Raw genomic sequence first — 13,735 nt, 5'->3', positions numbered from 1 at the left:
AAAAAATTATGTTAATTATACTGCGGTTCCCACAAAATGATGGCCAATACATATTAAATAAGCCACAGCATGACAGTTTAGGTGTCTTACAATATAAATCCAAACACAAGTATAAGTAGTTATTGTTATCAGTCGGTAAAGGTTGTTACAATTTACATTTTTTCCTGCAAGTTATTTGCTTCTTTTAGCAGAATTTTCCTCAAAATGCCCCCTTTTCAACTGCAACAAAGATGCGCGGACAAGAATCTTTGAGTGCATTTTAACACCTGGTAATAAAATTTTGATATTCGATTCTTCATATTTTTTAGTGATGTGTAAATAAGTTTAAAAGATAACAAATACCAAAAGACAGATATTTCTTTACATCCAATTATGTTTAGATCATTCGATAGAAAACATTGTCTGATGACTGAGCAGTAATATTTAAATCATCTGCTAGAAGATTATTTTCTGCCCAATCACGTCCATTCTTCAATTTGACAGATTATTTTAAAAATATAATTCTAAGTATTGTGAAGAAAGGTAGATTTACATACAGTTTAACATAAAAAGTCCTTATGAGTGTTGAGTGTTTCACCTCTACTGGGAAAAAAGAATATTATTCCAGAAATCTACGTCGAAGAAAGTGATGCAACAACTTATCTGCATCATACATCACCTTCTTACTTTGGGCCAGAATACATGACTGCTTTTACTTACTGCTTGTACTGATGATATCAATATAAAAGCACAGGCCATGTAGAATTGGTGATAGGTCTAAAGTTTTAGTGTGCACTATGAGGATAAAATATATTTCTAAAAGTGGGAAATTCTAATTTTGGAAACTAGTCTATACATAAGGAACAAAAATTCATAAACTACTGCTGTTTATTTTATATAATACACATAATCTGCGATGACTATTTTAAAATTTTGTAACAATAAAGTTACTTGAAAAGATATTGATCACTTTATAAAATATAGTGCAAGAAAATGATATTTGCAATTATTATCTTACGCTTCACACGAAAAAGAATTTATGCAACACTCATCGGTGTTTACCCTTATCGAATTGCAAATACATCAGCTGAAATAAGTCCAAATACATGGAGTAATATTTTATGTAGTTTCATTCATTTGTAGTTTATTTATTGACTAGAAAGTCGCTCATCAAGGTATGACGGGGGAAAATTGCTTCTACATTTCAACGAAGCAATTGCCTGTTCGGTGATAGTTTGATAGTTGAAATTGTAACCCTAACTCCAGTGGATTTACCCTAAATTCCAGTAAATAGAGCATTTATAGTTGACCGCTTTTTCGTTTCTTCATTCCCCTGAAATGACAGACTTACCAGTAAAACAGTTAAATTACCGCATCGAGTTCAGCCTTGTCACAATAAAGCCTTTCGCTGCCATGTTAAACATTACCAAAACACATTATCAAATTATCATGCCGTGACGCGAGTTTCATGGTTGAAACACGCGGGTTATTCGATCATCGGCTATTATTTATGTAAGGATAAGATTATTCATAGATATTTTATATCATACTTATAATAGTTTCGGATTACAATTTAATGTTTTCGGTGTGTAATATAAGATAAAGTAGTAAAAACATTTATCTTATAAGTATAGATAATCTTATCTTATTCTAATGTTTGTAAGTATTTATTTTGTAAACACCTAAATTTTCATGTTGTGGCTTCTTTCACACGTGTTGGCTTTCATTTTAAGGAAATTCAATTTAATAACTTTATTTTTGAAAGGAGTTTAATTTTTTGGACTGAAAAAAAAAAAAAAAAAATTAACGATTGCCTCTGAATGGCCCACCGAGATTCTTTTGCTAGATGTTTTAACACACTTAGTGGTACCTGTGCACAAAATTTGGTTAAAGTCAAAGAGGGTATACTTTGAGTAAAATTCTGTCAAAGTAACTCCGTTTTCGAGTCAAAAATTTAAAAGTAAACCCTCACAGAAAAAAAATTGAAACGAGTTATACAATTTAAACCGAGTTTAAATTCAAGTTTACATCATACTGAACAAAATAAAAATAATTCAAAGCTCTGTTATATTTTGTTGATGAGTTATAGCCATTTATTCACATCTTTGTGTCAATCAAAATGGCGGCGAAAAAATCATCTTGGCATATGTTTAAAGGCCCGTAACTTTTCAGCCCCTTTTATAAATACCAATATAATTTTTATTTTCATAACCAGCATCAAAACGTCTACAAGTACACCAAATTTGAATGAAATCAAAGATGGTGGGTGGCATTTTCAAAAGATTTGACATGGAATGACCCCCATACGTTATTTGAGTTCCTTCCACATTCGAAGTAGAGTAGGCTTAGTGAATGGATGAAACTAATCGGTTTTGAATGCTCCAGCCTGTTGCCTCTATTTTACAGGACTTACAGCAATATGTCCTGGAGACACATGAAGGCACAAACACTTGATCTTTAGCAAAATCCCACAAGAAACTATCACAAGAGGTTAGTTTTCTAGCTTTTGGTAGCCAACGCAGCAATTGCATATTCTTTGCCCCAACACGACTATTGATGAGTAAGACTGCAGGCCTGCAACTGCTTCACCCAAGGTTTGATCCTCTGACCAACTTTTTCCTTTAACAAATTCCATGCGAAAATGTCTTTTGCCACTATAAATGATAATGTCTTGGCTTATTCCAAAACACTCCGAGCGCTTTCTCCCCAATACCTTAAGTGAATGGCACCATTTTGAATAACATAGAGGTAACCAGGGACGATAACCAAACCCCTGTTACTAAATAGACTCATATGATTGTGGGTTCAGAATCAATTTCTTGCGGCTAAATGTATCAATGGCAGAATTTGTACTTAGCAATCAAATCGGTGAAGATTAAGCTCCATTGAGCTGTAATATAAATGTTAGAGCTCAATGAGTAGCACGCACAATCACAACACAACTTCTTTCATTTTATTATTTGATTTTAGTGGATTCTTTTAACAAATAATAAACTCAATTTCCTCTTTACAGAGCTTCCCCGCGTTACTGTCTTGCCCGAAAGACTCGTAATGAACGAGGCGCAATCCGCCGACCTCATCTGCTCTGCAACTGGGGATCCACCCGTCCAAGTCTTCTGGAACACCAGCTCACTCGTCTCGAACCACACACTCGGAGGCTTCGACCTCCTCGACATGATGAGCTTCTTGGGGGAGAACGACACCTACGAACCTTTTGAAAGTCTGGTAAATGCCACCAACAGTACCGTTCAAATATTGAGCATCTATAGCGCCAACGGGGCAGATAACGGACAAATCTCTTGCATTGCCGAAAACGAAATAGGACAAGATATTGCGGATATCACCATTGAGATCATTTGTAAGTACAACTTATTTCATTTTCTAAAACTCTGGAGCTCCTTTCTTTTTGAAATATTTAACCCAATTTAGTTGTTTCCATTTGCTTGAAAAAAAAAACATTTTAGTACTTTAGCTCTTCGTAAAGCAATAATGTAAGCTTGTAAACAGTAGACAAATGTATTGTAATAACTCGCTGGCTCCGCGTTGAAGCGCATCGTGAAAGCAGCAAATCACGGGACGGGGAGCGTCCCGCCCCGCCAAGGAAACCAAACGTCAGCAGCCAACAGAAGCAAATCCACCGCCAAAGATTACACGACAGAACAAGTTGGGGTTTTTTGGGTTTTTCACCCCTCTGTATCTCAGCCCCATGAAGACCCCCGGAGTTGATTTTTGGTACACTCAATCTCTAGTGGCCCCTGACGCCGTTAACCAAAATACAATCCCCTGGACCATCAGGGGGAGGAGGTATTAAAGTTATAAATAGGACTCGACCGATGCATCGGCGCCGTTGGTTCAACAATTTAGCCATCGGCATCGGCATCGGCGGCCGAAGCTAACTTGCAGGAAACATCGGCCCATCAGCCTTAAAAAACATCGAAAAGCCGATAGAATTGGCCGATGTTTTTGAAAAAAAAAAGGACCTTTGTTGTTTTACTTTTTAATGCAAAATAAAGGGAGTTATTGTTTTCATATAAAATTGCTTACTTAAACTTCAGTATGAATTTCTATTTTAGTCACCGCTGAAAGAGTTTTTAATACTGCATTCAGGCACCAAACAAGTTAATTATTGCGTTGTTTCTTCGATCGGGTGTTCTAAAAAGCCTATTTACTCATTTTTTGTGACTATTAATTACTTATTTCAACGCAAAACTAATATAGCGTCTCAGACTGACGAACATTTGGTGATATATTGCCGAATTGGTGACCATGGAAACAAATATGAGATGGCGAAACCGGTTTTGTTTCATTTTGTTAGATTTCCGTTCAGCCGATGGTAATTTTTCGATATTTGTAATATGAATCACAGTAATGCAGTCTTTTCTGTATCGCTTCTGTGGAGCTACAAGTTTGAGGCCCGTCGAAATACATTTTGAGGCCCTATTTCTCTATCACAGAAGTTGTAAAACATTTATCATAACCATTTTTGTAACTCCTATGGTGCCCCTATGGTTATGGGTAATCATAAAGTATTGGTATATCAAGTAGTATATGTATTCAGTTATTAACTTGGTGTAAATATTGAGTTCGTTTATTGTAGCTGCGTTTTAAGAACCTCGCTATTTTCATGGCTATTTATTTTTTCCTCAAAATTTATGTCACTGTTATAGCTTTTATTAAAAATGCAAACTTTTCTATTCATAAATTTTAAATAAGTATAAAAACATTCCTATTATGATTTAATATATTGTAATTTACCTATTACCTTTTTTGTTTAATTTGATGACTAAAAAATGTCTACGTGCAACCTTTCCATTTGAATTGCGTAAATTGTTGACGGTTTCATAGTTTTATTCTTAATTTGTTTTTAGAATGATTAAACAACGTAATTTAATGTTTTTTAACTATGTTTAGTGTACCTAAATCCATACGTTATTACGATATTATTGAAATCTTAGTTATATGTTCAATTAAAAAACAAAGAACAAAACAATTGGTTACTAAACAGTCTCTTTGTTTTTCTTCCTTTTTTTTTTTTCTTTCTTTCTTTTTTTTTTTTTTTTGCTGTTGTTCTTTGTCTTCCATAGCAGTCAAAAAAGGAGAAGCATAACTGCAGATTGTACGTAGTACGATCCAAAAGTTCGGGGAACAAGCTGTATAAAACCTTACCCAGAATAGTTCACATTACCGAAGCACATCCACCTTCAAAAGGTCACCTTGAAGGACTATGTACTTCTGCCAGTGTTTATATAACTTTTGGAAACACTCCTGGAAGCCATTTTTTGCTACCTTCTGTGATGCAGCTTTTTCTTCTCCTGACAGAAGAAAGCAGCGTCCATGCAAATGTTTTTTTGCTGGGGACAGGTAAAAGTCACACGGAGCTAAGTCCGACGAAACGCTACGTTATTTTTTTGTCATATCAGAGTATTGACCAATCGAACCGTGCATCCTCAACATGAAAGTCGCCTTCTTCCCCACGATGAAGTTAAAGCAGCAGCGCAAGAGGTTGCGATAAATGTCTTCCAGGAGTCCTTCTAAAAGCTATACGAACTTTGGCAGAAGTGCATAGTCGTTCAAGGTGACTATTTTGTAGATAGATGTACTTCGGTAATGTTAACTATTCAGCGTAAGATTTTATACAACCTGTCCTCGAACTTTCAGATCATACTACTTACGTATGAGTTTTCAACTTACTATTTCATAACATTTTTGAGTGGCGCTAGTTTACGTGCATGAAGACATCACAAGAGAATTTGCTACAATTAACTAAGAAGGCGTTCAAAATTAATATTTCGGTCATCTATACGTTCTTGGGTACATATGCATGTACAGATGTGCCGAAAAAACTTGTGAAGTTTAAATTGGGTTGATTGTAAAATAGAAATTTAGGTCGAAATCTGATTTTTTTTTTTTTTGGTGATTACAATTTCTTATTCGTAGAAAGGAAGAAAAGTGAAATGAATCAATGATCCTTTAAATCCCTGACAGTCTTATGAATTTATTTCTGCTAGATTTTTTTTTTTTTTTTGCCATCGGCCAACGGCATCGGCCATCGGCAATCGGCCATTTGGAGGAAAACTATCGGCCATCGGCCGTCGGTCATCTTTGAACAATCGGCCAACAATCGGCATCGGCCCATCGCCCAAAAAATGCCATCGGTCGAGCCCTAGTTATAAAATCGCTGTTCAAAAAAGTTTTCGCTTTCTTTGACAGGGCTACAGCCCAGACGAAAAAAGGAATCAAGCTGAAATTTCGCACACACATTCCTTGTGCCCTACTGATGTGCCTTTTGTGCCATTTGACCTCCTCCCCTTCCCCCCTCGTTTTTACCCTCCAAATTGTACCTTCCCGTGGTTCTATCACAGCCCCCCCCGGGGGGCTACGGTAATGATTTTTTGTATACATATTCTTGGGGGGCCATTGAGTACATATACAAAAATTCAACCCCCAGGGACATCATGGACCGGAGTAATTAAAGTTTGAAAATCACTAATTTTCCCTAAATTCTTATGTACTTACTCTCAGCTCATAGGGTTTGTTTATCTCGGACTGCAATTGCAAGGTTAGAACAGATCTAACAGATATTCCAAAGTTGTCTTAGGAAATGAAATTCCATCAAGACTAAAACATATCCAACAGTTGCAACTAGACGTTAAATCGCGGATATCACAAATTTGCGACTGCGCATGCGCGCAGACTTAGCTCATTGGGCTTTCTGTTTTCAGATTCTATGTTGTTTGTTTATACTTAAGCAGAGAAACAAATTAATGAATGAGATTAGAATGCTGTCCCCCCCCCCCATCCCCCTAAAGTTTTGCCGATACGAAATTTCCTTCCTCCTCTTTTTCAGTTTTGATATATTTATGGAGGGAAGAAAATTTAAATGTCGGCGCGAAACTGGGGTTAAACCATTACAATATTTTACGTGACAAATTATATGAAACTGTACGCATATGAATGCGGCACATATAACTTTTTAATTGAAAGCAAAAAATAGCACTTTTTTTATTGGTTTGCTTATTTTCTAAATTAATGGATTTTTCACAAACAACACATAATGAATTGAAAATATATGAAATACGTGTGTGGATATCCGTGCTTTGCAGTAATTTGTTAGCTGAAAAAATTTTTGCAATTAATTTAAGCAAGACTTTTAATGAGCTTAGTCCGCGCGCAACATGCGCATTCGCTATGGCAAATTTGGGATATCCGCGATTTGACATCGAGTAAAGTTGTATAGATCTTCTGACACATTCAAATTTAAAATATTTAATGGCTTCGTTTTTTTTTTTTTTTTTGCTTGGTAATAACATGCGTTATTCCGCTTTTTAAATGCACTTTTAAACAAAACTAGGTATTAAACAAGACAAACAAGAAAAAGATAAATCACCAAACAATTAAAATTATCCCATAAAACGTAAAATAACCCACGATTTAAGAAAAAATGTAATTAAACAAAAAGTGAAAAGCTAGATTAAAATATCCCTCAAGCTTTTCAAAGTGAAGTGGTTGCTTGGTGAGCAAAAAGCTTCCCGCCAAACAAGATAAACAATTTAAAAGATCTATCCATATTTCTGAGGAGTTGAAGGTGGGAGGAGGTTCTAATGGAAGTAGCTGTGATGAAAAAGGAGAAGAGGGAGGATGATAGTTTGGCAGATACTTGGCGGGCAAACTAGATATCATAACTTTTAATGGCTGAGGGTTTTTGGGTTTAGGATGCAGGTTTTCTTTTTTGTGCGGAAAAGTTAAAGGTTTTCTTGGCGGGGAAATTTTTACAACAGGGTTGTTTTTGATGAGATATCACATCTTTTTGCATTGATATTATTACTTTGTCCGTATTTTTAGAATTGAGTACTTCAAGTCAGAAAATTTTCAATTGAAACAACGCTGTTTTGTGTTTTTAAGGAACAATAATGGCTAGCCTAATTTTACGTCAAGTTATTTTCTGACTATTAAGATTCTATGTTCATTTTGCGAGAATTGGGCGGTTTTAATTTTATTGCAATCCTTGTATCCTCTCTGTTGCAAAGAAAACTTCTTGAATAATAAAATACTATATTTTAAATTATATTGTTTTCGAGTATTTTACAACTTCGCAATAAATTCTATTACAGTTTCTTTATTTGACATTCTGTTAACGCGAATATCATTGAATTCCTAACACTTGAGAAAGCTGTGGGTACTTTCCATACTTTCAACTACTAATATTGTGCATTCATGAGGAGAAGACACTTCGGAACGCCTTCCCGAAAGCTAAGCTAATTTTACCGCGGGGGTGATCGCTACCGCTTTCAATTGAGACAACCCTAACTTTGGCGGGCATTTAAATTTGCGAAACTGTCTTTCTGTTATTTCCTTTCGTTTCTAGCTTCGCGTAATTGTCATCTACGGGGAATCTATAGTTTTTAAACTGAAAAGTTCAGAACTATGAATATTGTATTTACAAAAAAAAAGTAAGGTATTTTGTTTTCCGAATGAAACATTTCTATTTCAGCTTTCTGAATTTTGAACGATATCCTTTTAAACACTAACGTTCTATAGTCGACATTGCAAGAGTACGCTGATGAAAAAAAAGGGGGGGGGGAGGAAAATTTCATTGCCACACAGACTGTGGCATTGAAATACTTAAGGGTTGCGTTCTTTTTGAAGACTTAGTATCTCTCTTCATCTCCCTCTCTCTTTTCTTGAGGGGGGGAGGTGACTCAGCAGCTCTTAGGGGTTGGGTCTTTGATGCATCTGAATAGATTGGACAAAATTTCAGATCATATAGAGTGGATATACAGTCAGTAGATCTGAAGTAGCAGTTATTTTTTAAAATGCTGAAAACATTATTCGAACAAAAGCTGCCCCCCCCCCCTGCTCCTCAAAAAAACCTGGTAGAACCAAAGGCGGGGACTGACCAATTGTTCCAGAAAGGATTTACTTGTGAGAAATAAAAGTAAATGAGAAAACAATAAAAAATCAATCTGAAATATATTAATGTAATTGACTATTAAAATCAAGGTTATTTCTCTAAGTATTGCATGAATGTTAATGTTTAGAAATATGTAATAATTTTCGGGGCGTTATAAAAAGTGACTTTGGTTGAAAAACTGTTTTAAAATTATAGGTTCGTCGGGAGGGCTGTCTTAAGAGATGACGACTACCCCCTGGGCGAGTATTTTCCAGCGCGGGGTGGGGGCAGCCAACTTCGTTTCTGGGGGGGGGGGGCAGAAACGAAGTTAGTTATAAAACTTCAGTACACAGTAGCTTAAAGTTCACACGGGTTGTCCATAAAGGATATTACCCTTCACCTTACCCTCTCCCCTCGTCACATCTCACGCAATGTTCGATGAACATATTGCTATAACGAACGGTTTTATTTGGATCAAAATGTATGAAGTCACATTTTTTGTAATTCCCCTCCTTCCCCCTTGAGACAAACTGTAAGAAGTTCATGAACCCCGACCCCCTCCCTCCCTACCCCTTTCAAGCGTGACATCATTTGTGAACGGCTCCTTAGGTTTGCTCTAAGTCACTAAAATCGCACTAACAATTGTTTTAAGGGAAAAGACCGGCCCCTTCCCCCTGGATAGCGCTAGTCACAATTGTTTTATGATCAAGTATGTTTTTAACAAATAATCATATCGCATCCCGGCAAGGAAAGTGACACAATTCAAAATCTGGGAAAACAGTACCGGCTATTGATTTAAAGTCTAAATTTAATGCTCTTTCTCGACACAAAAACCGCAAAGTTAGCTCACCTAAATGGTGCGGGGGGGGGGGGTAGAAACGATTTCATCAATAATGACACATCATTAAAATTTCATAGTTTGGAAGAATATTTTTCGAGCCCAAAGTATGCATTATGTATCTATACTTCCCAAACTAATAAATGAACATCACATAATAAGTTGATTGCGCATATTGTAATATTTGAGACTAAATCGCTTAAAATTACTATTGCGTCAAACCTTAATTTTCTCCATTGCTGTTTTTTTTTTGTTTTTTTTTTTTGTTTTTTGGTTGAGTCAGTTTCTTTGCCAATGTGCTATATGTTGAACAACTGAATAGGTTGACTATAGCAACGTCTGTTGCTAAAAATTACGCATTTTACATTCAGAGCCAAGGACGGATGCAGAAACTATTCAAAGAGGGGACGATTGATTTCACACCCTTACCCTTTTATAAATTCGCAAACCTCCGCCCCCCCCCCCCACTTCCAAACACCATGAAAGAACGTCTCATTTCAGTTATTTTGGAGGGGGGGGGACTTCCTTTTTTACAAACTTGCGGAGGATTGTACCAAACTCCATCCCTTCCTTCCTCATCAAAGGTGTCCCATAATAGTTTCTCTTTTTTTTTGTGCTGGGAGGGGACCTCAATTTTCAAAATTTTCCTGAGAAGAGCCCTTAAACCCTATAACCCTATTTAATGTCATCTAAAATCGTCTAAAATAGAGTTTTTGGAACTTTGAAATACTTCCTATACAAAGTTCGGATCCCTATTACTAAAGTGTTAAGATATGTGCTACAATTTCATTTTCCAGACAACAAGAGCTTCGTCAAACTATTGAAGATAGGCTAAAACAATTTTCAACTTCAGCATCAAAAATATGCCGTGGAAGTGTTCTGCATCTCGGCTCAAGGAGGGGGCGATCGCCCCCATCGCCCCTCCCTCGTATCAAACCTTAATCAGAGCTGTATTAGAATACGGGCGATAAACTTTTGCCTATTTTATAATACTTTTTCATACTGTCTCTACATGATTACATCAACCCAACATTTTTTACAAAATATTGACTGTTTGAAATGGGTCAAAAATGATGTGACAGAGAAATATTTTCAGAAAAATTTGAAAATAAAGTCTGTCGTCTTCTTTTTTTATACTTTTTTCAATGCGGTGATGGTTAAAAAAATTTTTGGCATTAATATTTACTTCACAAATCCTACGTATTACTTTAAAAATGGCACGTATTCGCAAAGTAACAACAAACACAATTTGAAAATGTATTAATTCTGCATTATATTCGAAGTAAAACAGTTGTAAATATTGCAAAAATGCAGTGCAGAACCTTTTATCCGGGAATCAAAAAACCGGGGAACCAGAAAACCGGCAACCTTTTGCCGATTTTCCCGCCATTTTTTAAAAATACGCATTTTCGGCAATTCTTGAAAAACTAAGCTTTTTTTTTTTTTTTTTTGAAATACATAAAAGAAAATGAGCGGTTTCTTAATAAATACCAGATTACTCATCTATATCTCTGGAAAATGTTTACAAAAATGAACTTCAAAGGGTTGTCTTTAACGCAGGGAAAAATTTCCGGAATATTTTCTTAAACTAAAAAGTACACACGTAAGTCTGAAATTTTTGTGTTTTATTCCAACTGAAAACTAAAGAAATGAATATTGTCACATTATAATGCAATATTTTATGGAATGGTCTTTAATTAAAACCGTTTAGAGCGGAAGTGACGTCGCAAAAGCGCGTGAAACGCGCGATTCTCGAATTTTCCGGATAGTTGATGGTGGAATCTAGAAATCGTTAAACGCAAGACTGTAAATAAGGTTGCAGGAACTCATAAATTAAATTTCAATTGGTATTAACTTAATGCAAAAACAATAGTTATCAATAATCGCTAACGCCAAACCTTTACAAAAAAGTGAAAAAAAAAAAAAGAAAAAAAACGCGTTCATGAAAACAAATTCTCTCATACACTATAGTAGAAGAATCGCACATTTACGTTCTAAAACTTGTTTCTAGCCCTTCCCTTCATTCTCTTTCAAATTAAAACATCGAAAATTGGTGTATCTCTTTCCTTTTCAAAATGAATCTGAGGGTCTCTTATTAAATAATTTAAGGTTTTTGGTGTTTGAATTATTTTCTCACTAGTAGTTTTTAATGTTTCGATATTGATAAGCATTTCTGAACTGTTTTCTTCTTATTTTAATACGTATTACTATTTATTATAGCAATTTAAGTTTTATAAACAAATGACCTAAAGCTCTTTTTAGCGATCCAGAAAACCGGGAAACTCAGATATCCGGGATAGCTATGGTCCCGAACTTCCCGGATAATTGGTTATCTACTGTAGTTCATTTATCCTATACCACTGTGTAATATTTAATAAACGCTTTAAAGAAGAAAATTTGATCGAAAATAAGGTGAGAAATGGTTGACCAGCAAAGTTAACAATATGCGATTAGAGATTTATAATTAGAAAATCTATGAAAAACCCACGTTTGAGAGCTGTGAAAGTTTCAGCAGAATAGAAGGAAAAATTTTCCTTCCAATTTCACCTGCAACTTCACCGTGTTTTCAGAAAATGTTTACTTGGAGTGAAAAACAGAAAGTTTAGGATTTCCTTCGCAAAATCAATGATAAATTAACCCGAACCATATAGAAATACACTTCAAATCTTAAAATACTTTTAAGTCGAACAATTGTCTTTGTAGCACACCTTTTTTTCGGGAAAGAAGGTGGGAGGTGATTTCTTAAAAAATTATAGAACACTCGTCTTCTTGGTGTCTCGGACATATCGCCTCCGCGAAAACTGGCCTCCGAATTTGATAAGTGGGTACCTCCTCATGGGCTGGGTTGGGTGTCAATCAAACCCACGGGGGGTCAACTAGGGACATTTGCGGGATATTTTCCCCGAAATTTTTCCTTAACCGGCTTTTTTCCCCCTACGCACCAAAACAACCCTAAAAAGGGTTGGCAAAAGAGAAAAGTTGTTTCCCCCCCAAGCATGAGATCCCCCCCCCGGCCGAATGTAGAATGATCCCAATTTCGTAGGGGTTGACATTACTGTAGCTTTATCAGTATGAGTTTTGTTGGCGAAAAGAAATGAAACGTAAGTAGAATTTATTTTGAGTTCATTACGGTATTACGGTGCAATACATGCACATTATTGTCGTTTTAATTTTGAAAAAAAAAAAAAAAAAAGGCGCATCTGGAAAAAAGTATTTAACTACTTTTTATTATTATCATTTTTCCAGTTTCAAAAATCATTGTTGATAAAACCGTGGCAAAACTTGTAGGAAAAGCGTCCAAATATCTCCTTTTGACAGAGCTGAGATTAGAATTTCGATTTATAGACCGACTAATAGATCGTTATCACCAGGGATCTAGCTATCTAGCAGGTTTGCCACCCTTGACGAAAACGGGAGATGCCGCCCCCTCCCCAAAAAAAAAAAAAAAAAAATCCTTTTTTTTTGTCTTAACAAGCCTTATTCTGCTATTTAAACTATCATATTTCTTTAGAACAACAAGGACATTGGAAGTGCACTGTATTTCTAATAGCGAAAATGATAGCCGAGCGATACTAATTGAAGAATGTCTTCATTTTAACATTATCAGTCCATCGCAATTTTTTTAGAATAACCATTAGCCTTAATGAGAAATTTATTGCTTTGGCGGGTACAGAATTCGAAAAGTCGGATTACTTTGTAACAATTTTTCTCCCCCCCCCCCCTAGTGATTTGATTTGTATTATTAATTCAACCTCCCCGATCAGAGGTCTATAAAAATTCAATCAGGTGGAAAAGAAAGCGGATTCTGAATAGGGATTGTGCAAAAAAAACAGTAATATATTAACAATAATGACAACTGAAGCAATATATGCCTACATTCTTTAAAAAAAAAAACATTTAATTTCAAAATCTTCAAATGCTTTGAAAAATCGTCTATTGAAATCTGATTAAAAGAAAGAAAAAAAGCTTCCACCTACAATTTTACTTTATCAAGATTCTTTCATTATATTGAATAAATAATTTCAATT

The 13,735-nt window shown here is 35.5% G+C and overlaps 1 protein-coding gene across 1 annotated transcript in view; it reads left to right on the top strand.

Moving 5' to 3' along the window:
* Window positions 1–13,735, top strand: part of LOC129224093 (BDNF/NT-3 growth factors receptor-like) — a 183,083-nt gene that overhangs the window by 31,841 nt on the left and 137,507 nt on the right. The window contains exon 2 of the mRNA XM_054858498.1: window positions 2,993–3,337. Coding sequence (XP_054714473.1) covers window positions 3,031–3,337 — 307 coding nt within the window. The 5' untranslated portion in view covers window positions 2,993–3,030. The remainder of the gene's footprint in view (window positions 1–2,992; window positions 3,338–13,735) is intronic.

Source organism: Uloborus diversus, chromosome 6 (genome assembly GCF_026930045.1).
Source record: "Uloborus diversus isolate 005 chromosome 6, Udiv.v.3.1, whole genome shotgun sequence".
Taxonomy (NCBI): Eukaryota; Metazoa; Arthropoda; class Arachnida; order Araneae; family Uloboridae; genus Uloborus; species Uloborus diversus.
Note: the sequence above shows the minus strand (reverse complement) of the source record. Positions and strands in the feature narration are given on the sequence as shown.